Below are 25,813 nucleotides of genomic sequence, written 5' to 3'. Positions count from 1 at the left end.
TTTCCCCTGAAGTTAGGGAGGGAATAAAACCCCTCAACTAAGTGCCAGGCGGGTAATTAATCCCTTTAACTACGAACAATCATGCTTAAACTACATAATCTTTTCTCCCTGGAATGGAGATAAGAAACGCCCTAACCTTTGTAATAGAGATTGATAGGATTGAATCAACTGGTATAAATACAGTTGTAACAAGACAGAAACACTCAGAGCTTAGAACAGAATTCAGAAGACAGCAAGACACAGAACTCAGAACTTAGAACAGAATCAAGAAGACAGAACCTACACGGAGCCTGGAGACAGAAGAACTTCGCTGGAGAGAGCATGCCGGAGGATCCTGGAGAGGGACTGGCCTCAGAGCCTAGAGACAGAGCCTAGCGGGAGAACATGGCAAGGGATCCTGGACTGAACCTGACTACAGAGATTGGCAGGAGAACCTGACTGGAACCTGGACACTGAACCTGACTGGAGAGCCTGGACAGAACCTGGCTGGAGAACCTAGCGAGGGAACATGGCTAGAGAACCTCGCTGGAGATCCGAAGCAGAACTTCTCTGGAGATCCAGACCAGAACTTGGCTGGAGATCCGGGCTAGAGATCCTGGCTAGGCTGCTGATCAACTGAACGCTGTCTCCGTGCCCTTCCTTCTTCGCCGACTCCGTCCACACCTTTGGGGACCCCTGGACCTGCTGGGGTTGGACCCCGGCAATAGAACTTAAAAGTTTTCATAACAAGAAAAAAATTGTATGTATGGTGACAGATGGTAACTAGGTTTATTGTGGTGATCATTTTGCAATATATGCAAATATTGAGTCATTAATGACGCTGTATACCTGAAATTCATATAATGTTATAATGTCAATTATACCTCAGTTTTTTAAAAAATGAAAGAAAAAGATGATTGAAATGGGCAAATAACCTCCACATATAACAAGTTTGAAGGGGAAACATTTGTTCTCATGTGTAAATAAATTCTAATATATCCTTTTTAAATTAAAAATAACAATAATAAAAGTAGTGCCATTTATAATTGCTCTAAATAAAATAAAATAGTTAGGTGTAAATCTAACAGAACATGTACAGGATTTATATGATTAAAAACTACAAAGAGATGATTAAAGAGATCAAAGAAGACCTAAATAATTGGAGAGCTATACCATATTTATTGATTAGAAGACTCTACATACTAAAGATACCAATTCTCCTTTATTGCAATTTCTTATAAAAATTTCAGCAAACTTTTTGCAAAGATAAGTTTATTCTAAAATTTATATGAAAACAGGAACTGTAGAAAGAGCCAAAAGAAAAAAGTATAGTGGGAAGGAATCACTCTCCCTAATTCTAAGGCTTTCTATATAGCTACAGTAGTCAGGACAGTGTAGTACTGACATAGGGTAGACACACAAGCAATGAAACAGAATAGAGAACCTAGGTATAGACCCACACAAATGTGCCCGGTTAATTTTTGACAAAGGTATAAAATAAATTGACGGGACACTGACAGCCTGTTCAACAACTGGAGCTGGAGAATGAACAACTAAGTCTCACACTTCATGCACCTAAAACTCCACACCTAAATCTCACACCTTGCATAAGAGCTAGCTCAAAATGTATCAGACTTCTATGGAAAATGTGAAACTATAACCTTTTAGAAACAATAAGAGAAAATCTCCAGGGCCTTGAACTAACCAAAGAAGTCTTAGATTTGCCAGTGAGAGTACAGCTTGTAACAGGAAAAAGTGAATATTTTTGGCTTCATCAAAATTCAAAACTTTTGCTATCTAAAAAACTCATAAGAGAATAAAATGACAAATTACATACTGGAAGAAAATATTTGCAAGTTACACACCCAACAGGAGATTTGTATTTAGAAATGAACCTTTATGCCAAGGCTATGAAAACTTGCACGATGTAGTGTAATATGTCATCTATATGAAAAGTAAAGTTGGTGTCAGTAACCCCTGCAAACACAAGACCATACTTCTTCTTCCCCAAGGCAACGGTATCACCAGAGGAACGAGGTGGAGGGGGAGGGGAAGAGGGAAGAATGCAGGCAGAAGAATTTTACTCAAAGGCTGGCAGGATTCAGTCAAGGCACTCCCAGGAATTCAAGGTATGTAAGACACAGCCCTTTTCTCATGGGCTTTATATTTGTGTGAACACATAAGCCTAATAATAATTACCTAATAATACAAGGCAGTGTTTACTAAAGCACTAAATTACATTGTATAAACAATGAACACTGTAGGAGTTCAGAAAAAACACACACACTCTTTTTTAATCAGCCGAGGGAAGCTTCAAAGAAGGAGGAAGCAATATTTGAGATTTATGCCCGCTGATTGTGAGTGCTTCAATGAAAACAACTCTTCGTTTTCAGTTTATTATTTATGTATTTTTAAAGTGACATTGATTAATGAGAATACCTAAGTTTCAACTTATTGTAACACAGTATCTGTATATTGTACTGTCGGCTGATCACCCGAAGTTTAGTCTCCTTCCGTCACCATATATTTAACCCTCTTTACCCTCTTCAATCTCTCCCCAGCCCCCTTTCCATATGGTAACCATTATACCTGGTACTGTTATCTGTATCAATGAGGTTTTTTTTGTTTGTTGCGGTTTTTTGTTGTTGTTGCTTTCTGGAAAACAGCTCTTTTCTAGTCGTGCTAAGAGTTGCTCTGCAGAAATAAGGAGCAAAATGTGCTGAGAAAAATCATGAAATAATAATGGTGGCGATGATTTTCTTAGCCTGGACCATTTATTAAGCCTTTGCTCTGAGGTCAGAACTCTGTCAGATGCTTTCTCAGACATTATTTCCAACCCTCCAGCAACGCTAAAGGCTGATGCCATTCCTCTTTTGCATTTGTAAAAACCGAGGCTCAGAAATGAAAAGCACTGGCCCAGGGACACACTGACAACGACAGAGCCCGGAGGTCGGGATGCCGGCCTGAACTGCAGCTCCTCCCTCCGGCCCAGGCGGCTGTCTGTGCCTCCGGACACATGTCAGAACAGACAGCTTGCAAGGCAGAAAGTCTTCTCTAAACGTTTACTGTCTGCACTTGCAGCTTGCAAGAAATACAGCCGTGCAGAAAGGGGAAGACTCAGGAGTCCGCAGCCTATGTCACTTTTTCAGGCTCACGGCCAAGGAACACCCCATAAAAGATCCGCCTAGAATTCACCTTACTGTGGTATCCTTATAACAGCAAAGGAAAGCTGAAAAATACGTCAAAGGTTTGATTACTTTCTGGAAATTCCTATGCAGATTTCCAACTTCTGGTTATTTGCATTTGGTATTAGAAGGCTAAGTCCTTCCTACCCTTCTTACTACCATGACAAGCATGTTCATGGCATATTGCAGAAGCTGGGCATGGGCAAGGGAGCCCCAGTCCACAGCGCACCTCAGTATGAGCTGGAAGAGGAGTGTCTGCCATTTAATCTTCTTTAAGGAGCTTCTTAATCTGTTTTCCCTCCTGGCAAATCCATGTGAACAATGAACCACAACAGAAGAAAATGAGAAATGGCGATTTCCTGAGAAATGGCAGGTAATCCCTGCCTTGACTGTGATGCTGGTAGATATTTTAGGAGAACGTGGCAGTCGTCCTCCAACATACTGAACCTCCATTGCTGTATCAGGAAGAGGCTCTGAATTAGCAATCCTGAATCCTTTCAAGATCGTGGGCCCCTTTAAGAACTTAGTGAAAGTTATAAATGCTCTCTTCTCCCCCAATAAACACACGCTCCACATGTACATTCTGATTCTGTAGGCATTTTTAGGGGCTTCTGTACCTTCCAACGTTTGTGCCAAAAGCACTGGATTAAGAAAAATTGTGAGGAGTATGGTGATTACCTGAGGGAAAGGGGGTGGGGGAGGTTGAAGAGGATAAAGCGGAGATAACTGGTGATAGAAGGAGACTTGACTTGGGGTTGGTGAATACACAATCCAATGTACAGATGATATATTACAGAATTGTACACCTGGAACCTATATAATTTTAACCAGTGTCATCCCAATAAATTAAACTTTTTAAATTAATTGTTGAAAAAGAAAAATTGTGAGGACATATTGGGCTTAGCAAAAACATTAAAAAATACTCCTGTTTAACTTTGTGAGATCTTTTCCCTAATCACATGAAAAATGACAGGAGAAGCAGCACATAGATCACAAATCTCACTCCAATTTTTAAATCTCTCTTGTTTCAAATACTTTATTCCACCTGTGCTATTTGTTCATCGTCTCCTTCCACAAGAGCACAGAGATTTTGTGTGTCGTCCACGGCTGTGTCACTGGTGCCGAGACCAGCAGTACCTGGGAGGAAAGAGGAGCTCAGCCAATGCTACCGGAAGAAGAAACGTGTCTCCTCTTGAGAGTCCTGAGCTGCAAAATCGACTGTCTTCTGTGTAAATTTAGGTTTGCTTTGATCTATAATACAGTAGTCAAATGCTTTCTTTCAAGGGCTATCTTCCACCTATACCACTTTGAAATGTATTACTAAATTTGTATTTGCTTTTCAATGCTTTTACTAATTTTACTTACATACTGTTTTCCTTTTTATATTTTTATAGATTAATCACCTTCCTCCCACCCAATGACCACCTTCTCCTTGATTGTTTCTGTTCCATTGACTAAAGATAAAGTATGTCTGGGGGCAACAATTTATAAAGCCAAGTGAACAAAATGCAATGCATTTAAATGACAACAAAACAAATGTCAGTCTCTCCAAATATGCCTGCTTAACTGGTCAGCTTTAAACATATTGAAACGATGCAAATACTGAATGCTGAGATATTAGCATGAATAAGAATTTGTCAATGGTGGCTGCTATGAAAATGTGTGGAGTCAATGTGGTTTGGGTGTTTAAACCCTGCTTGCTCCCTCCCATGGTTTAAATATGGCCCCTGCAACGTCTTCCCATTTAAATCACTTCACAAACCATTTCCTCAAATATGGTACAAAGTCAATTTTAGTACTTGTGAAATTCTCACAAATTCTGGGTTAGAGAAGTATGAATTAAAGACATTTCACTTTACTTTGTCATCTGCATTCCTAGGTTTAATCAAAAGCAGTGCTTTAGCATTTTTTTATTTAAAGGAAAAATATAGTGAAAACGACAACAAATGACATTTGGTTGCCCTGCAACACAGAGCTACATCTTGAAACTATGTCCAACAAACCTCTAAAAATCTGTTTGAGGACACATTTTAAAATGTAGGGCCAAATATATGCAGTTAACGTTCATAACTTCCTAGCACCCTACATTCTCTGCCAGCAGACTCTCAACAAATCTGGCTGATATAAAGGAGCTGGCAGAGACCCCGCAGGAACAGACGTTAGTGATACAGAGTGAAGCCTGTGGGAATTATTGCTGCTGGTTTTAGACCAGGAGCCTCAGTAAGCGCCTGCACTGAAATGACTTGATTTGTAGCCGCATCGCTCAATTATTCATAGCACTCCCGGCTGCAGCCTCCACACCCTTGCATGAACATTCATGCATATCCATGTTCACATGGGCGGTCATGCTCCCACATGTGCCATTAAGGGACAAGAATGCTGCTCAGAGTTCGCTGATCAAGAGATATGCCGTGCAGAACAGGATTTGAGACAGCCCAGGGTTTCCTCTTCTAGTAGGTTTAAAACATTTTTTTTTTTTCTCAGTAACTTCCTTCCTGTTCTAACTGCCAGTACTCAGAAGTCAGAGTTGAGAGACAGAGGCACCCCGGACAGAGACGTGAAGCACATTGAATGTAAGTTGAAATACTGGGGGGTTGGGGGGGGGGCTCCAGGTGGGCACAGAGAACAGGCTACAGCCCTTGCCAGTGTATTCTCTTTTTAGGGGGCAGTTCCTCTTTAAAAAAAACTTTATGATAAGAATGTACTAAGGAGGCTGCTGGAACAGTTCTGCAGAGAAGGGGAAGTCAGAGCCAGGAATGGTAGCAATGACTCAGGAAGGACAGCGCGGTGAGGGAGGAGAGAGTGCGTGCAGCCCAGGAGACCAAATCCTGAATGTCCTGGACAAGGGCTGCGTGTACAACCCCTGGGGAGTGTCCGGAGGGGTTTCCACCAGGTGGGAGCAGGCATCTGGCCAGGCTCAGAGGCAAAAGGACTATAGATCCAAACTGAAACGGATGGTGGTGGAGGATGGCGGGGTGGTGCCGGGGTGGAGATGTGTGGTTTCCTGTTTTTAAGTAGACTTAAAGAGACTGGTTGAAAAGGGGGGAAAAAGTGGCTCAAGCTGTCAAACATTAAACTGCCTTCCACTAAAGAATGTTCTGGGGATACAAGAGAAATGCATAGGGAAAGCCTCCCTTAGTGCCTACAAGGGGATCTAACTATAAGGAGGAAGCACTGTGGATAGAATGCACAGTTATTTACTCGTCGGTCCTACAGACATAGGATTTCTACCACGCCCAAGCACCTCTTGTTAAATTCCTGTGGTGAAATGGGTAGAACGAAAGGTTATTGCTGTTGTTGCCAAAAATAAAAAAATAAAATCTTTACATCTGAGAGAAACATTGAATAGTAAGAGCTAGATTCTAGAAAAATCCAAGTGGACCCAGCTAGGACACCTGGTCCATGGGGTTTCAAAAGGAACTGGTCTGAGCTTGGCCGCCATTAGAAGTGCTTGAGGCATGACCTGAAATACTGGCTTCCTTTCTCAAGGATGTCCCCATCGGCATGTTTTCTAAACAGAGCCTGTAATTAAACTCTAGCTGTAGGGTAACTTGTGGGATGGTGGGACGGATAAACCCTGAGCTGGTCTCCTGTTCAAGGTGTGGGGGAGGCGGGCTGTTCTCACATGGGGTCCCTATAGTCACCCCTTCCCACAGAGCCCAAGAGCCCCTGAAATCAGGGCTAGCCTGTTGGGTTCTCACCGCAGGAATGACCACGCAAGGGGCATCGAGGGGTGAGTCACAGGCAGGTATCATTCTTGTTTGCCATTGCTTTGCTTTGTTCAATTTACAAGAAAATATCCCTCCCGGATCCAGTTATGACACAAACACAGGAAGGAGATCATCTTACCCTTTGGTGAGATGTGTGAAATTCTCAGAGGACGGTTCAGTCTCCATCCGTGCTACACAGGCCAATGTATGGGAAATGACCGTGTCACAGCCAAGCCAAACCCGGCTGGCATCTTCCTGGCACTGAAATTGGTCTCTTCCTTGTTTGGGGGAGCATGCGTTTGCTCTTAGGGAAGCATGTTCCGAGCAACATCAAGGTTCTGCTCTCAGTGGAAGCTCGGACGGGCAAAGTCAATATGGCAGAAAAATTTGGGCCAGTTTGTGGGAGCACAGTAAGTGCCCAACTTCAGCTCACAGGATGAGAGCAGCCCTGGGGAGGAACAAACAGGCCCACTGAGAAACAGAGCCAACCTGTGTGGAGTGCCTTCCATGAGTCGGGCCTGGCGTTAGAAATTTTACATTTGAATCCTGGACACAGGGAGGGCAGCAAGCCTCGGGAGTGTTTCGTGATTCGACTAAAGTCACGTACTGGTATGTGTAGGGGGTGGGGGTGGCGGCACAGCTACAGTGTCTCCGAAGGACATTTGAGGAAATGTCCCATGGGAGCAATTTCCTTTAGCCCCACGTTCTGAGCATCCTGTTCCTGGGTCAGTGGTATCACCTCCCAGGATTCTAGACTGGAGTCCACACTAGCAAACCCAGAGAGGGGTCTCCTGTTGCTACTAAAACTTCGACATCCATTCATTCAATAAGCACTCGATTGCTCTGTGCTGTGTTCCACTCTCTGGTTTCCACAGCCAGAGCTGGTAAAAATTCACGTGGGTTTTCTTAAAGGGACATATTCTAAGCGCAAGTGGTCATTTAAAAAAAAAAAAAAAAAGGCTTTACTTCTGTCTACTTTTTCATGCTTCATTTAAAACGGTAAATGTGTTGAGATACTACAGTATAGTCTTTTGCCTAATAATGGCTTCCTTAATGCAATTTTCTTTAAAGATTACTTAAAATAAATATCTGTGAAAATGCCTAGCACAGTGACTTCACACGGTAGACACGGAGAAAAGTTTAAGGAGGATTCAGTTCTCCCTCCTTTTGCATATGAATCTGGGTCAGAAGAGTATATATTGCTATGAACGCACGGACAAGAAATAATGTACTGTTTCCCCCACCAAAGGAAATGTTAAAGAATTCTGCTTCCAGTAATTTGGACCCTCCTCGGGATTGATGGTAGTGTTCGTTGTATCTAACCAGGCCTTGTCCTCTCAGGCGCTGGATTGGTTCTTTTCACACAGCTTTGCAGTTTCAGATGTTCTTCCTGGAGCTGAGATGGTAGAGAGCAGCCCTGAGGACCCCAGAAAGCAGCGGTTCCTCCATGTCACTAGGGAATACGGAGACTCCAGGGAGGACTCCAAAGCGCAGAAACTCTGAGGTCCCAAGGGTAGACTCGGATGTCCTGAATAAGCCCAATCACCAAGCAGGCAGCAAAGCAGACCAAATCCCTGACTGGCTCTTAAATGTTGGCAGTCCTTCAGAGGTGGCCTGACCCTCCGCGCCCTGCTCCAGAGCTGCATCCCCAGATATGGGGAAAGTAGGGCTGAATCAGTCATCCAGTCATCAGGGAGTAGAGATGATGGGGGTGGGAGGTGGGGAGGGGGATTGGAGAATGCTGATGCTTACTTCCCTAGGTCCTTCTCCGATGGAAATCCCCTGTCTGGTACTTCCACATTTCTCCCCCACCTCCTTGTCTCTACCTCTTTTATCTAATATCTGTGGTCTGTGCTTCTAGATGCACAATCTGGCAACTTTGGGACACGAGTCAAGTCCCCACAGTGTTTTGCTCCAGAGTCAGAGGGAATTCTCTCCATTAGCTGTGCCTTTCTCATCCTTGCAGAGTGACCTCTGGCTTCAATTATGATAGGGAGCAAAAAATAGAATCTAAAATTAAATTGTTCATGTGGAAGCTTTTTTAAAGAAATAAAATAGTGACAGTCCCATGTTAAGGTTGATTCCGTTAATAAACAATCTTTGTAATTCCCAGGACTTCATGTCTCTTCTGTACTCCTCAAAGAAACAAAATCTATTTTTAAGGAGGAAGGAGTGGACAGGGTCAACACTGCAGATAGAAGGGAAAGCATTTGGTGCCTGGGCAGTCAGGTACCTCTTCATCGGAGCTGAGCAACAAAACAGACAGCATTGCAGGGAAGGGAGGAGAGGAAGGGAATGGATAGTTATTGGACATCTCCTATTGGTCAGTATTGTCCTAGAACTTTTCATATATTTTCTCCTACTCTTCCACCCCATAAAGAAAGATGAGTACTCCCATTTACTGATGGCAAAACCTGGGCTCAATGAGGTTAATAACTTGCTTAAATTTTATACTAACTCAAGAGCAAACCAAAGTTTGAATCTCTGACCCATCAGACTCAAAGTCCATGCTCCAGGAGACATGAAACTTACCTTTTTCTGAATTTACCAGGTGATTTGTTTCCTCTAAACTCAGAGAGTTTCACCTTTCCTTGCCCTCATATTATTTGGAACTGCATTAATGAACCAGATAGTGTGCTCTATCCTGAGATTGTTGCCAGTTCGTAAGTATATTTCACTTTCAGTACCTTGAAAATTCCACTGAATCTGCAAGTGAAAACATCGATTTGTGCTGTGTCATACACATGCCATGAGTAACCATCTTAATTTAATTAGGTGTTTTAATTGAGGAGGAAATGATTAAGTCTCCACCTCACCACATCTAATCCTTGTCATTGTTTCACTGAATAGCAGGCCCGGAGGTGTCAAGTTTCCACTGTGAAAACTCATCAGTGTATAGGATTAATTATACCAAATGTAGAAAATAGAGATGGCTCAAACAGTAAGCACATTTAAAAAGCCATAATGTGACACAGTCCACCTTAACCTCGTTAAATATATATCATTGTTAATTCTCCATTTCACTTTTCTGTGTAAAGAACCAAAGTCAAAGACAACATCAATGAAACAAGCAAGCAAAACCCTGCTCTTTGTGGAACAGTGGGCAAGCTGAAAGGTGTGAAAAGCCCGGCCAGATGTTCTGCTGGGTGCTCCCCCACCCCACCTCCACTTCCTCTTTTTCTTTCTCATTTCATAGACTTCTTTACATTAGGGAGCATTCGAATCACTGGACTAAGAAGGGGCCTCTGAGACCTTCTAGTGCAAAGATTTCATTTTGCAGAGGATGAACCCGGAGCTCAGAGGGGTTCAGAGGCTTGCGCAAGGTGACACGGGGCAGAGTTGCACCGAAACCTTCCGTATGTGCCACTTCCTTGCTTTGTGAAAGCCATCCCTGCAGAGTGGTGCAAAGAAGCATTTACCTCTGCCTGTGCACCCCGGATGGATTCCCAAAATGACTGACGTGCTTTATAATTTTATTGTTACTCCTTAATAAAGATGACGGAAGCAACAGAGCAAAGTAGCTAAAGGTCAGACAACCCACACTCTGCCCCTTACACAATATGTCTTCTTGGGCACGTTGTGTACCTGAATCCGTAGAGGGGTTTCCTGATCTGTAGTGAGCACTACGTGAGGTGAGGTAAACCTCATGAAAGCATTTACCACTGTAAGATAGTTATGATAATGATCATCACCAATAAATTCAATTATTCTTTTTTTTTTAAATATATTTTATTGATTTTTTACAGAGAGGAAGGGAGAGAGATAGAGAGTTAGAAACATCCATCAGCTGCCTCCTGCACATCTCCCACTGGGGATGTGCCCGCAACCCAGGTACATGCCCTTGGCCGGAATCGAACCCGGGACCTTTCAGTCCGCAGGCCAACACTCTATCCACTGAGCCAAACCGGTTTCGGCCAATTATTCTTTAGATGATGAGATTAGAAAATGGTCTATAGAATTTCCATCAAATTTTGATTTAACTTTAATAAGCACTCGAAAGAAAACTGACATTTGTGGCTAAATATACACAAATACATAGTTTGGGAAATGGTCAGCAAACTATATAAACCACTTATGGTTTATATAGTTTGGGAGAATCCAAGTTTCCCCAGAGATAAACTGCGAAATTTAAAATGTAGCACCTTTGGGGAATTCACAGAAATTTGAAATACAACACAGAGATGTAGTCTCTTAAATACTCAGTAACAGAAATAAGGTAACTGAATGCCAGCCTCACTGACTTCAAGTCAGTAGAAACATGTAGATAGAGGCCTTAGAAAAGGAAAGCACCGAGAGATGGTCTGCTCTCACCCCTCACCTCCCAAGATGAGGAAAGAGATCCATAGTGGTTGGAACATTTGCTCGGTGGGGTCACAGCTAGTTAGCAGCAAAGCCAGAACCCAAACCCATGCCTGATAAGGCTTAATTCAGTGAAGAGATCAGAATCCAAAATCAAGTAGATGGACCACAGGACTCTTCTGCTGAAGACCTGCTCCCTGGGCACCTTTGCTCTCAGTCCAGGCTTTGCAGTCATGTTCCCTCAGATGAAGAGGCTTCCCGATATCTCTCCCTGCTTCTATACACCCAACGTTTTGTGTTCATGAACTTGATCCTTAGCTTGAAGCCAAGTTGTGTCTTTGATCTACCAGGTCTGAGAGAGAAGGAACTCTTTGTTTCATATTTCCAAAAGTTACAGTTTCAAGGTCATGTTCCTAACCTTGGACTCCAGTGAAGTCTATGAAGTACCTCGGGGGTCCATGAACCCCTGGATTGCATGCGCAATTTCATTGGTTTATTTCTTCCTTTTTTATGAGGACCATGACTTTTATTATATGTTTAAAGAGATCTGCAATCTCCAAAAATCAATCAAACCAGCTGGGCCTTTTTTAGTATGATTAGATTGTTCATCCTCCAATCCCTTCTCCACTTCGTTTGTCTCTTTGTTTTAAATATGTTTTTATTGATTTCAGAGCAGAAGAGAGAGGGAGAGAAAGATAGAAACATTAATGATGAAAGACAATAATTGATTGGCTGCCTCCTGCATGTCCTCTACTGGGGATCAAGTGTGCCCTTGACCGGAATTGAACCTGGGACCATTTAGTCCACAGGCCAAGGCTCTAACCATTGAGCAAACTGGCTAGGGCTCCTTCTTCACTTTGAAGAGTAACTTCAGCATTGGTATGTGCTAAAACAGTGTCTTGCAAACAGTAGGTGCTCACCAATTTTTTTCTGACTTTAATTTTGCTTCAAAGGGGCTTTTCCTGAGAACGACTTCTCCAGTTTGTTATTTGCTATAGTAAGATATTTTCATCTTTTTCTAATCAGCTTACCAGAGAGAGCTGGTTTTGGATTGTCTCTTTTTCCTATGCTATATAATTAAACCAAATTCTTTTTGGGGTGGTCCTGAATGTCCTACTTTTGACTACAACAAATCAAACAGTAACCCCACATTATCCTCTGCTCTTTTATGTCTTTAAATAAATTGGTGTCTCATTTTTATAGAACTGATATAAGTCTCATATTTACTAATGAGAAGATCAAGATCTAGATGACAGATAGATTGACTTATCAATGATCATCATACTGTTAGAGGTTAGCAGTTCCTGTCCCAGACCAGATTTTTCTCTGTCTCCGTCTCTCTGCTCCTCTCACTGTCTCTCATATTCTCATTTCAAAATTGAGATTCTAGGATATAGAATTACAATTCCCTGTAGGTTATTGAGATAGCCTTGAGCTAGTTAGAGGCTGGGTGGGAAGTCTAATAGTTAAGGCTTCAAGCAGATAACTTGTTAGAAGCAAACAACATATTCCAGAAAGGCCTGTCCATGGGGCTGAGATGCCCTCTTGTGCAGATGTTTCATCCACAGGTTTGTTATGTGACCACCACCGTGGGGATCTGGCCAAGCTTCTGGGTCAGAAGAAGAGAACATGTCTCATCTGATTGGTCTCTTCTGGGTTGCTCTTCATCTGCCCCTTAATGGTTGTCCTTAAACTATCCACAACCTACAACCTCTATCCACTGCATCCTTCATTGTTTTCCAACCAGTCCATTCATTTTCCCTAAGTGTTGTTTGGAACATGAGCTGAGTTGGTCACTGTGTTTATTGTGCTGTTCTCTAGAAGCTCAGCTTTGAGTGGTGCTGGCTCTTCAGCTGAGGCAAAAGTTGCCATAGGAACAGGCCTATGGGTTTCCTTCCTGTACAGGAAGTGGACCTAGGCATTGCGATAATGTTTGCAGAGTTGATCGTGTTTGACTTGTTATTTTACTGGAAGAGAATCAGTGAGCCAAGAGATACCATTTTCTTTCTTTTTTTCTTTTAAAGTTACTTTTTGGGGGGGCTTTATTTCCAAATTATTTCTCTTTCTGTTGCCAAGGATAGTGACCTTGAAACTAAAAACCACAACTGATTTTGGCCAGAGATAACTTTACTGTCAGGGCACCTTACAGGAGTTTGCAGAGTCACTCAGGGTGAGAGATGACAGGTATTGTCTTACTTTGCGCCATTTTGGAGCAATGACACCTTTACCCACAGGCAGAGAAGGAGTTACCCTCAGGGTAGAACTGATAGAAATCAGAAAATGATCTGTTTGCCCAAACAGCTCCAGCCACTGGGCCCCTCATGGAGCCTGAAATTCTTCCAGCAGACTTTTTCCCTCTCTATGAGGACACTGCATCTCAACCACCCATGTGAACTTGGGCAATTCTCTTACCTTCTTGGATTCAACTTTCTCAATGATTAAATGAGGGGTTGGAATATGTCATCTCTAAAGTTCATTTCAGCTCTGAAAGCTCTGACTATACCTGCCTTAAGAGGAATAAATTTTAAGCCTATTATCCAGTCATTAACACTTAAGCATGAATACTTTTATTAGATCTGTCCTTTTTTTTTTTTTAACACAAAATGAGTAAATGTAGATGATGATGGAAGAAGACAGACTCCAGGGTATGCTCAGGAGAGGTCTTGGAGCATAAGGTTACTGGAAATCTGGGGAGGGGTGGGAGTTACTAAAGGGGAAGTGGGTCCAGAAAAGGGAGATCAGTGGAGGGATACAAAAGTCATAGCTGCAATTTTGTCTAGAAAAATTTAGAGTCCTTTGCTATTTTGTGTCATTTCAGAAGAACCGAAGATCTTTAGATATAGAACCTAGCAAATCAACTGATGAATGTTTACAAAATGCCTGAAGTAGTCAAGTGTTATTGAATATTCAAGAGAAACATAGAGCCTAATACCAGCTCAAGAAATTATTAGCTGTGTTGAGTGGAAACCACTCAGACACCTCAGGCAGGTATCATTGGGGGGCCTACAATTTCTCTTTGAGGTTTTGCAGGAGTTCGGGTGCCGGGGTCCAGCCCCAGCAGGTCCAGGGGTCCCCAAAGGTGTGGACGGAGTCGGCGAAGAAGGAATGACACGGAGACAGTGTTCAGTTGATCAGCAACCTAGCCAGGATCTCTAGCCCGGATCTCCAGAGAGGTTCTGTAGCCATGTTCCCTCGATAGGTTCTCCAGCCAGGTTCTGTCCAGGCTCTCCAGTCAGGTTCAGTGTCCAGGTTCCAGTCAGGTTCTCCTGCCAATCTCTGTAGTCAGGTTCAGTCCAGGATCCCTTGCCATGTTCTCCCGCTAGGCTCTGTCTCTAGGCTCCGAGGCCAGTCCCTCTCCAGGATCCTCCGGCATGCTCTCTCCAGCGAAGTTCTTCTGTCTCTAGGCTCCGTGTAGGCTCTGTCTTCTTGATTCTGTTCTAAGTTCTGTGTGTTTCTGTCTTGTTACAACTGTATTTATACCAGTTGATTCAATCCTATCAATCTCTATTACAAAGGTTAGGGCGTTTCTTATCTCCATTCCAGGGAGAAAAGATTATGTAGTTTAAGCATGATTGTTCGTAGTTAAAGGGATTAATTACCCGCCTGGCACTTAGTTGAGGGGTTTTATTCCCTCCCTAACTTCAGGGGAAAATCCCTACCTGGGGATTCAACCTTTCTCGGAGAGGTGACTTTGGTTAAAACACAGCGCCAAGAAGGTGAGCAAACATATTAAGAACAGTATGCCATATATGCCAGGTCCCTTGAAACAGCAAGGATGGACCGGCTCCCGGCATTCGGGGAAGAGTCAGTTAATGGAAAGAAACCAACTTCCTTTGGCAAGCTCTCCACCTGTCTCAGGAAACCATCATATGCAGGATTGTTCATGCTGAGAGCTTCGACACTAGCAAGGCTAGCTGGATTTGGAGGACTGTGATAATTTCTATAACTATTCAAACAGATGCTATTGGCTCATTATTCAGACCCGCTTGTGCTATGTTGCTTCACTTGTAGCATATAATTCACAAACGAACTTTTCTTTTGTCTGTTTAATTCAGTGAATAGGGGGTACTCATTATAATACCAACAAATTCAGGCGTGGCAGGGAAAAGACTGGACTGCATTATATTCATAATTCATGAAATATAATGAGGTGAAATTAGGGGAAAATCACAACTATGGAAGTCCATTAGGGCAAAGATAATGCTAACAGCACCCTCACAAATGTTGTTCAGATCCACTGACTTTGGCTAATGGACTATCATTCTCTCTCTCTCTCTCTCTCTGAAATAGATCAAAATGACTGAAAAGGCACCAGAACCACAACTGGAGGAGGAGGAGGATGACCTGGACGGGAAGCTCAATTATAAGCCTCCACCTCAGAAGTCCCTACAAGAGCTGCAGGAGATGGACAAAGATGACGAAAGTCTAACTAAGTACAAGAAAACGCTCCTAGGGGATGGCCCTGTGGTAGTAGGTGTGTGTATGGGGTTGGGGGTCAGGTGGAGGGTCCCAGAGAAGACATACATTTCAGCTACTCAGCAGCAGGGCAAAGGAAAGCGTACCAAGTGCCTCCAGGGTTAAATGAATGAATCACGATCTACATGTGAATAAAGTGATGAACTGTATAATTAAGTCTTCTTTGGAGAAGAGTTGCAAGTTAGCATTGAAACAAGAAAAGATAACACATGGGGAGGATTTAGAAAGAATTTCAGTTTACCATTTAGAATTGTATTCTCTCCATTCTCACAGTTTTCTCTGTCTTCTCATTCTCATTCATACTCCTTACCTAACCATTCATCACTTCCACATACACTGTAGCAGACTAAGACATGGCCCAAAGATATGGATGAACAGTGTCCAACTAGCAGAGTACCTCACCCACAATCACTCAGAAAATATTGGCTGTTTATAATTAGCACCTACAAGTGCCCAAAGCAGAGAATAACATCGCTGTAATTTATAAGGCCATTGTGATGAAGCATGGTAAGCCTACCATATACACTTCTATTTCTACTTCAGATCAAGTTCTCACCTTTCTTTTTATATTCTTCCTCTCCTACTTGAAATGCATACACACACACACACACACACACACACAGATACATGTCTCTTCCCTATACTTACCTTTCCTTTTGAATCCTGCAGACCCCAAAGCCCCCAATGTCACTGTCACCCGCCTTACCCTGGTTTGTGAGAGTGCTCCAGGACCAATCACCATGGACCTCACTGGTAAGTGGACACATCTGTGCTGTTCAAAGGGAGCTGATGAAATCACTGGAAAAACTTGCTCTTTGTTCCCTATCCCAGAAAAAGGAAACTTGTAAGGTGAACCCCTGAGATACATGTTCTGGGATCAGTTCACAAACCCCTGCTCTCGGGAACGCAGTATTGACCATGCTTCGTGACAGCCAACCTCTGTCTCTAATTGAAGAGAGTGCAGGCATAGGTACTGGATATATTTACTTGGATCAGATTTACTTCAGATTTTTATCTGCACATGATGGCAGAATTCTTATGGAAATTACTAAAAAGATGGACACATTAAGAAGCTGTATGCTTCTGAAATTGTAATATTTACACAATCTAAACGTCAGAGACAATATTGATCTTATAGCAGCAATTATAGCCTGAAAGCAAGAAGCAATCTAAGGCCTCCTGAATAATGCTAGGAATTCCACTGCCAAATATATATTAACTTAAAGCTCTGATTCTTTTAAATAAGCAACTCCCCAACCCCTCAAAAATATGTACAAATTAAGATGTTATTTTCTTTCACTTTACTGTAAACCAGGGTCAAGGCCTTTCCTGAGACTTAAGTCTTGAGCACAGGAGAGGCTGGGAAGGCGGGTATTAGGTGGGGGGAAGGGGGGCGGGAAGTGGGGATCTGAGAGAAATAAGGAAAGGGCCACAGAGCTAGGAGGTTGGACAAGTAAAGGCAGGTCTTTAAGGAAAAGAAAAAAAGTATCACCAGATTTAAAACGTGAACCCTTGAGACAGAGCAATGCATGGCTCTGGAACAGAGAGGCTTAGCAGCAAAGCAGTTCCCCTCTCACAGAACATACCCACTCTTTGCCTTATATGGGCTTGTCAGAGAGAGGAAATCAGAGGCTGAGAAGATACTTCCTCTTCAACCGAAATCGTTAGAGCAGACACACAAATTCAACTACCCCCACGGTCTAGCATCTCTCCAGGAGAGACACTTGCGTTCTCTCTCTCTCTCTCTCTCTCTCTCTCTCTCTCTCTCTCTCTCTTTCTCTCGGACTCGGGCCTCTTCCTGTGTGCAATTGTGTAATGTGACCAGATACAACATTCATTTTGTAAGATAAGGCCTCAATGAGTGTGAAGGAAACTTGTTCTTTTTTTTTTTAAGGTCTTGCTTGATGTTATTATAGGGAAGAGTTGGTCCCTGTCCCTTTTCCCAGCACCAGGAAACCCAAATTTGGTTTTCTGTTACCAAGAAGCTACTGAGGTGAATCGCAGATATATATAGGGTGGTGGTACCAGCCTGTGCATGAAGCATGTGCACAGAGCAGTGCAAAACACACACACGTTCACTCCTCAGTGTCCAAGGATACAGGTCCACATCGGGAGAAGTACAGACAATGATTATCTTCTGACCAGGGTGCAGGGATTAAGGGCAGATCCCAGTTTTATGGAACCCGAAGCTTTTATGACTTAAGTGATCTCCTTAGGACAACTAACATGAAATTGCAACTGCAAATGCAAAATTAAGTACAAAAGCAAACATGTATTTGGAATGATAGAAAGAAGTCAAAACAAGCACATTTTTAAAAGCTAGAAAATGCCACAAACATGACCAAATCTAAAAAAATATAAGTAGCTGGTATTCTTATACAATACTTTTCCTGTATTTCTTTATTTGAGGTGTAGGGGTATATTCTTTAATTCTTTCATCGTGTTTTTTTTTTGTTTGTTTGGTCACGTGTATGCAGTGTCATGTTCAATAGAGAGACTAGAGAGATAGTCCAGTCTGTCCTCTAGGGTGGTTGATTAAAACTTGTTTTCTATTATTGAACAACTAGAAAAGACATTTTTGTACATAACTCATTACTGGTAATGCTTTGTATCTTCTCAGGGTTGTCATTTCTTTCATATCTGCCTGTAAGATTTCAGGCATTTCAAGTGTGTGTTTGCACAGCCACTAAACTCAAATATCCTTAGAGTTGCGGACCAAATAGACCATGATGCTCTGATGGGCCCAGCAAATAGCTCTGGAGCTTGAACTTCATCAACTTTTGTACCTCCTTCTGAGGAGAATAAACTCTTTCTAAATCCACTTCTACAGGGGACCTCCAAGCCCTCAAAAAAGAAACTTTTGTGCTAAAGGAAGGTGTTGAATACAGAGTGAAAATATGCTTCAAAGTAAGTATCTTGCCCTACATGTTTGACAAAGTTTAAATCCTCCCTATAATCAAAGAAAGAAAAAAATCAAATTTCTTGCATTATCATGTTGGCCAACTTTGTGTTTTCTTTTTTCCCCCTGGAGGTAGATTTTCTTCTCCCCAACTCTGGGCTCCACCCATTGAGACCCACCTTTCCTCCTGCCTTTTCCCACCCAGAATCTCCTTCATTGATCACTGTCAGGAGTTCTCTCTGTGAACTCCTGATACTCCCACCCATAAGGCACACACTGCTTTGTATTGTGCCGAGTATGTCAGTTCTCCCCTACACCGCCTGAGCACCTTGAGATAGGAAGAGTTTATAGCCCTTCTTTCCAACCATTTACACAAAACTTTGTAAATGGTAGATATTTAGTGAATATTTATTGAGAGATAGGTGAATTAATTAATTAATAGGAAAAGAAAATAGAACAGCTCTAATTGCTCAATAATTATATAAAGCCAGGGAACATGGGCCCTGATAAGTAACTGGAAACTACAATTTGGTTATGGAGCAGATAAGCACAAAACTAAATAGGAGATAAACTGACATATAATGAATAGGTACATGTCCCAGGGAGCAGCCAAATCAAGGAGAAAAAAACCTTGACTTTGGAAACAAATAAGCCAGAAAGTCATTGTTTGCCCTCAATTGCTTCTATTTCCCTTGGTTGCCCTCATTCTCACCCAGTCATACTCTCCAGGGCCTGGGCTCCACCAAGGAAAGCCCCACCTCCTTCTTTATTTGCACACCAGGCCCTTCTTCCTCCTGGGTGCAGGGTGTAACTTGGGCCCCATGAACAATCACTCTCCACCACATACAAATATGCCTCAAAATAGTTTCATTCTGAAAATATTTGTTAATGCCTACTCTATAATAGGCACTGAGCTACGGTTCACTCCCTGGTTTCCTGTGGTACTATTTATTACTAACGCACCTGAGAGTTTGGTAAGGCATTGTATCTCAATGTGCCTAAAATAGGTTACACAGTAGTCCAATTTTTTTAAAAAAATATATATTTTAAATTGATTTCAGAGAGGACAGGAGAGGGAGAGGGAGAGGGAGAGGGAGAGGGAGAGGGAGAGGGAGAGAGAGATAGAAATATCAATGATGAGAGAACCATTGATCGGCTGCCTCCTGCACGCCCCACACTGGGGATCAAGCCTGCAACCCGGGCATGAACCCTGACTTGGAATTGAACTGTGATCTCCTGGTTCATAGGTCGATGCTCAACCACTGAGCAACAATGACTGGGCAATCCAATTTTTAATCATTAACACTACTGCCTTAATCTGCCAATTTAGTAAGCCAGTTTTTACCACATGAAATGAATCATGACAGGTAAATGGTGATGTGAATGAGATGAGAAAGAAAGGTGTGGAACATGCACTTCTGCTCTGTGGGGAGACCAAGGGGGAAACCGGTGGTGGGGGCCTCAGCAGTCAGGGCTACACATTAAGGTGATGGAGGAGGAGGACACAAAAGGGGAGTCTCAACTCCCATCCACCTCAGGGGTATGGCCTTGTCTCTAGAAGTAACCCTCATGAAGTTAAACCACCCTGGGGCCATTCCAGCATGGAGCTCCAGTTATAAGGAACACCAGTTCAAAATGAAAAATAATTGAAAAGCAATTTAAGCCCTAGCTGGTTTGGCTCAGTGAATAGAGTGTTGGCCTGTGGACCAAAGGGTCCTGGGTTCGATTCTGGTTGCAGGCTCCTCCCCTGCCCTGGCCCTGGTTGGGGCTCGTGCAGTAGTCAACCAATCCATGTGTTTCTCTCACATTGATGTTCTCTCTGTCTGTCCCTCTCCCTTCCATTCTTTCTAAAAATCAATGGAAAAAATTATCCTCAGGTGAGGATTAACAAACAAATAAAAAATAAATTAATTAAAAATAAAAAGCAATTTAATTCTATGCTGATGTCTCTTGAAAACTGTCCAACAAAGTTTGCATGTATAACACCAGCAACATATCCTGAAACCCTCCTTTTTTATGTCTCTTAGTTGCTCTCGGTGTTCTCTTTCTTCCCCCAAATTTTACAACACTCTTCCAAAATTTGGCCTGTTATGGTTCTTTTAGTTTCTGCTTTTCTTTCTTCTGTCTCTTAAGGAAATGATAGTGTGTCTGACTTCCACAGCTCTCACTTCCATTCTCATCCCGAAGGCTTCTTCTTCCTGGTGTGGAGAGACATGGGGAAGGGGGTCCAGGCAGAAGAAGAGAATACCAGGAATATTCATATTTTTTATCCATATCAAACATTAAAATGGACATTTTATGAAGCAGTAGAAAAATATGAAACTCTTTGTTTTGAAGTCCTTATTCCTTTGCCACCATCATTCCTGATTTTAGGTCTTATTTCCATCAGACCAATTTCCCATGGGGCCTAAGGGACCAGCTTAGAGGCTTCTAGAAAGATCCATTCATTTTCCCTATTCCTATGAGCCACATGGGGGAGTCAGAGTCATTAGAAAGGTTGGGTTTTGTTATATCACAATTTCTTCAGCATGTTTTCATTTTATCTGCTTTTGATAGATTTATACGACAGATTTTACTGAGTGACAGTCTAGAACAGTGATGGCAAACCTATGACACGTGTGTCAGAGGTGACACGCGAACTCATTGTTTTGATTGATTTTTCTTTGTTAAATGGCATTTAAATATATAAAATAAATATCAAAAATATAAGTCTTTGTTTTACTATGGTTACAAATATCAAAACATTTCTATATGTGACATGGCACCAGAGTTAAGTTAGGGTTTTTCAAAATGCTGACATGCCGAGCTCAAAAGGTTCGCCATCACTGGTCTAGAACCTAAGCTGGCAGCATTCACTGCAATGCTACCTCATTAAAAACAATGAAGCCTTGCAAGATTGATTTCATTATTCTGTCCAAAACAAAAAGGGAGCCATAGTTATTGGTGGGGAGAAATTATTCAAAGATGCTTACATTCTTCATATCGATGAACAATTAACCAAGCCTTCCAGCCAATGACTCAATGACCAATTTAATTTGTTTGTATAAACATTAGCACCATATAAAATTAAGAGACAACCCAGTTCAGTCCGAGGTAAAATGACTAATGGAAAAACAAAGTACCTGGACTGTTTATATTTTCATTCTGCCTTAGTGAATTTTCTTTGAAAGGCTTGGGAAAGTATCACCACCTCAGACAACGTCTGAAAATGACAGACATCCAAAATACTTGCCAGACACCAGTGGCTTTTACCCATTATTTATCTATAGGGAGGATGCTTTTCTGTGGCCCATCTTTTCAGCTCGAGACCTCGAGTTATACCTACATTACAGGAACAACCACCCCCTGGGCTTGACTTTCCATTACAGCTTTTCTCCTTGTTGTTTGGTTTTCATGGGCTAAGTGGATCATTTCTCAGGTTGGGATTTTCAGATATTTACACAATATTTTCCATTGGTAGCATTGTAACCTTTCCTAAGACGAGGACGTTCTTCCGGCTAGTAGAATCAGGGAGAGGGAGCTCAAGCCCATTCTTTGGGCCACTGAGGGAGAAGTGTAATGAAGAATATTGAGGCGGTGTTTTAATTAACCACTCCCCTTCACAAACCCCAAAATCACAGTCTTCAGTGATTAAAACCAGATTGGCAACATTGAGTCTTGTGAACGCCTCTCTTCAACTCTGCCACACCATCACACTAAATCAGTGATGGCGAACCTTTTGAGCTCGGTGTGTCAGCATTTTGAAAAACCCTAACTTAACTCTGGTGCCGTGTCACATATAGAAATGTTTTGATATTTGTAACCATAGTAAAACAAAGACTTATATTTTTGATATTTATTTTATATATTTAAATGCCATTTAACAAAGAAAAATCAACCAAAAAAATGAGTTTGCGTGTCATAGGTTCGCTATCACTACACTAAATGATAATAATAACCCTTACTCTGAACTCAATCTTCAGTCTTCTTATGCTCAGAGAAGACAGCTAGGTAGGATCAGGCTAGATAATGAGGAAAAATGAAAGAGGCCCTTTAATCTGAATTGCTTGGGTCCTTCCCACCTACAGGTGAACAGAGATATTGTGTCAGGCCTGAAATATGTTCAGCACACCTACCGGACTGGGGTGAAAGGTAAGTGACCTATACTTTACACTGTCCCCAAATCTGCTTCTCACTGATACTTAAAGTTCTGGTTATTAGCAAGTTTTAGGCATGGACTCATTTCAGAATCTGATAAAAAGCTGTGGACTCTCACCCTAGGCAAAGGCACACATATACCTTTGACCTAGATGTTAATGGCAAGACCTACCTTCAGGAGACATAGTTTAGATGAGTCAGCCACTCACCTTCGGCGTTCAGCTTCTGGAATTCAACTTTATTGCTCATAAATGAAAAGAGTAACCAAGATAAGATTGAATAAAATAAAGTACATAAAAGTACTCTCAAAAGTAAAAAATAAATAAACAAATAAATAAATAAAGCAGTTCACAGGTATAAAACCTGAGTGTCAGAGAAATACAAAACAGGAAGACGCAAAGACCTATCCACTGGCATTTTGTGTTTAATGGGAATGAGAGTTGGTGGAGTGGTAGAGGGATGAGGTTGGGGGAGGGAGGAGGGCAGTGCTTAATTTCCTAAACAAAGAACGAAAAATTTTTTTTTCTGGGATTGAGAAAAGCTGTCTAATCGAAACAACTAATATAGCATTACTTAATTGGCAGCCATTCTTGACAAGTTGTACCTAAACTGTACATGCCTTGGGAACCTGCCCTCAGGTCTCTCCCATGAGTATGGGCAGGGGGAAATGAAGAGTGAAAACCTGATGGGAGCACACTGACAGTCCTTTTCTACTCTAGGGGCTCTCTTCCCACAGAGGTGTGAAACAGTAATGCATCCATTCCACCAAGTCCATAAACAAGAGAGAGGGAGGAATTGTCTGATAAATTTGCATAGAGAAACACTCCGTTACTCAGATCCCACAGAAGATTGTTGACCTGAAAGATTTTAATTGGTCTTTCCATACCTAGTCTCATGTAAAATAGAGTTCAGTTTCTCATTTTCTTTTGGGCATGGAGACTATGTTGCCTCACTGAGGGGAGAGGGCTAGGATGTGTCTGTAGCTGTTCCTTTATTCACAACACTTAACAGCTAACTAAACGTTGCCTGCCTACCTACCTACCTACCTGTATTTACATTTTCTAATTCCCTACTGATTCTTAATATACATTCCAGTTATTCACCTATTAATAATGTTGGTTAGCTATTTGCACCATTTGTCCCAATTCTTACTTTTTAAAAAATGTATCTTTATTGTTGAAAGCATTACAGATGTCCCCTTTTTTCCCTCCATTGACCCCCCTCTATTTCCTCCCATTCAAGAAATGTTAAAGGGGCTGCTGTGATAAGCATAAAGAATAAAAATGGTAATAAATAAATACCTATCAATAATAACCTTAAATGTAAATGGATTAAATGCTCCAATCAAAAGACATAGGGTACCTAAATGGATAAGAAAACCAGTTCTTACTTTTTTAAATCAAATTATTGATTTTCCCCTTGCATTCAAATTATTCTATCCATGATTTCTGTTCATTCTGGTCACCAGCTGTTACCTTATCTGCCCCAATTGGTGTGTTTATTAAATGACCATCTGTAGATAAAAGATCCTTGAAGTTCATTATATAAAAAAGAAATGGAGGTCCAAAATATTATGACTTAGAAAAGAACTCAGGTCTCAACTAGTTTGAATTTTTTTGGTTGAGATATAATTGACATATAACATTAGTTATAGTTGTGCAACATGACTTGATATATGTATATATTATAAAATGAATTACCATAATAAGTTTAGTTAACATCCATCAACACACAAAGTAACAATTTTTTTCTTGTGATGAGATCTTAAGATCTATTCTCTTAGCAACTTTCAAACATACAGTATGATATTATTAACTATAGTCACCATGCTGTACATTACATTCCCAGGACTTCCTTACCTCATAAGTGGAATTTTATACCTTTTGACTACCTGGGACTTTTTTATGGTATAATCTGCTACATCTCCCTAAAAACATTCTTCATCTCCATTGATTTAGGGCACTGATCCCGCAATTTTTCTGATACTCAGAATCAGCTATTTTTTAAAAACACTGATTCTAGGGACCCACAGCAGGTTATTGAACCATAGTCTTTGGGTCAAAGGAAACTGTAGTATTAAAAGGCACTCAAATAAAAAATATTTTTTTAAGAAAAAAAACAAAAATGGTGCCTAGGTAAACCTGATGTGTAGCCAGGCTTGGACACCATTGCTCTTGGCTTTGATCCCTGTAAGCAGTGCTCCAAGTTCTCCAGTCCGCAGTGTTTGTTTTTCTCTCTCAGGCACTTGCCCTAACGAACTTCCCTTTCTTCCCAGTGGATAAAGCCACATTTATGGTCGGCAGCTACGGGCCTCGGCCAGAAGAGTATGAGTTCCTGACTCCGATTGAGGAGGCTCCCAAAGGCATGCTGGCCCGAGGCACCTACCACAACAAGTCCTTCTTCACCGATGACGACAAGCACGACCACCTCACCTGGGAGTGGAACCTGTCCATTAAGAAGGAGTGGACAGAATGAGCACATCTGCCCATCCCTGTCCCTGCCCTGCCCCCTGGAAGAACCCTCCACATCGTGTTCATCGCCCTGTCCTCCCCCTCATCACAGCTGGGCCCCTTCCCCAACACCCCTCACATCCTCTTGTTGACGCATCTTCTCCCGCTCTCTCTCTTGGAGTGATCCTTAACACTGGACGCGTAAAACCCAGGCTTCAGTCCTGCCCACTCTGATCCTCCATCAAGGCCAGATCTTCAAAGTTCTGTTCCTCAATGCACAGTCATGAAATATGTCTTCTCTTATTCCCACTTGAGGAGTGAGAGGCCAGGAATCACTAACAACCCTTCTGCCTTGGGTTCCAGTGCTCATTCCCACCCCTGGATTGTTCTGTGGTTGCTGCTGGCTCAGTGAACGTCCCTAGCCACATTCCCTGCCACGTGGGTTCTTCTTTCCTGGGAGACACTTAAACAGCACAAGAGAGTGAGAATAAAGCAATTGTATGACCTGACTGAGACTCTCATTTCCTTGCTTTCCTTGTTTGAACAAATATTGTAACTGGATGGTTCCTGGGAGGAGGTGGGGCAGGACATAGTAGAGGAGACATTTACATGCCTGGGAACAGTTTGGGTCCCCTGTTCCTGCAATGGGCAATGAACCTTCAAAATAAGAACAGAAGA

The 25,813-nt window shown here is 42.0% G+C and overlaps 1 protein-coding gene across 2 annotated transcripts; it reads left to right on the top strand.

Moving 5' to 3' along the window:
* Nucleotides 1-5,565: 5,565 nt before the first annotated feature.
* Nucleotides 5,566-25,644, top strand: ARHGDIB (Rho GDP dissociation inhibitor beta). 2 transcript variants are annotated; one of them, XM_059682284.1, is made up of 6 exons: nucleotides 5,578-5,737; nucleotides 15,464-15,647; nucleotides 16,319-16,402; nucleotides 18,480-18,556; nucleotides 22,616-22,679; nucleotides 24,961-25,644. In XM_059682284.1, exons 2-6 carry the CDS (start codon nucleotides 15,470-15,472, stop codon nucleotides 25,158-25,160), a joined length of 603 nt encoding a protein of 200 aa, XP_059538267.1. In that variant the 5' UTR covers nucleotides 5,578-5,737; nucleotides 15,464-15,469; the 3' UTR covers nucleotides 25,161-25,644. The 2 variants fall into 2 exon arrangements, with proteins under 2 accessions (XP_059538268.1, XP_059538267.1); XM_059682285.1 differs by lacking the exon at nucleotides 16,319-16,402 and having other exon boundaries at nucleotides 5,566-5,737.
* The last annotated feature ends 169 nt before the right edge of the window (nucleotides 25,645-25,813 follow it).

The sequence above is a fragment of the Myotis daubentonii genome, chromosome 2 (assembly GCF_963259705.1).
Source record: "Myotis daubentonii chromosome 2, mMyoDau2.1, whole genome shotgun sequence".
Taxonomy (NCBI): domain Eukaryota; kingdom Metazoa; phylum Chordata; class Mammalia; order Chiroptera; family Vespertilionidae; genus Myotis; species Myotis daubentonii.
The sequence above is the reverse complement of the archived record's forward strand: the minus strand, read 5'-3'. Positions and strand labels throughout refer to the sequence as shown.

Excerpts from the sequence above, each read along its gene's own strand:
- ARHGDIB (XM_059682284.1), top strand. The coding sequence starts at position 15,470 with ATGACTGAAAAGGCACCAGAACCACAACTGGAGGAGGAGGAGGATGAC. Across the intron at positions 15,648-16,318 it reads GGATGGCCCTGTGGTAGTAG|ACCCCAAAGCCCCCAATGTC; the intron begins GTGTGTGTATGG and ends TGAATCCTGCAG. Across the intron at positions 18,557-22,615 it reads GAGTGAAAATATGCTTCAAA|GTGAACAGAGATATTGTGTC; the intron begins GTAAGTATCTTG and ends TCCCACCTACAG.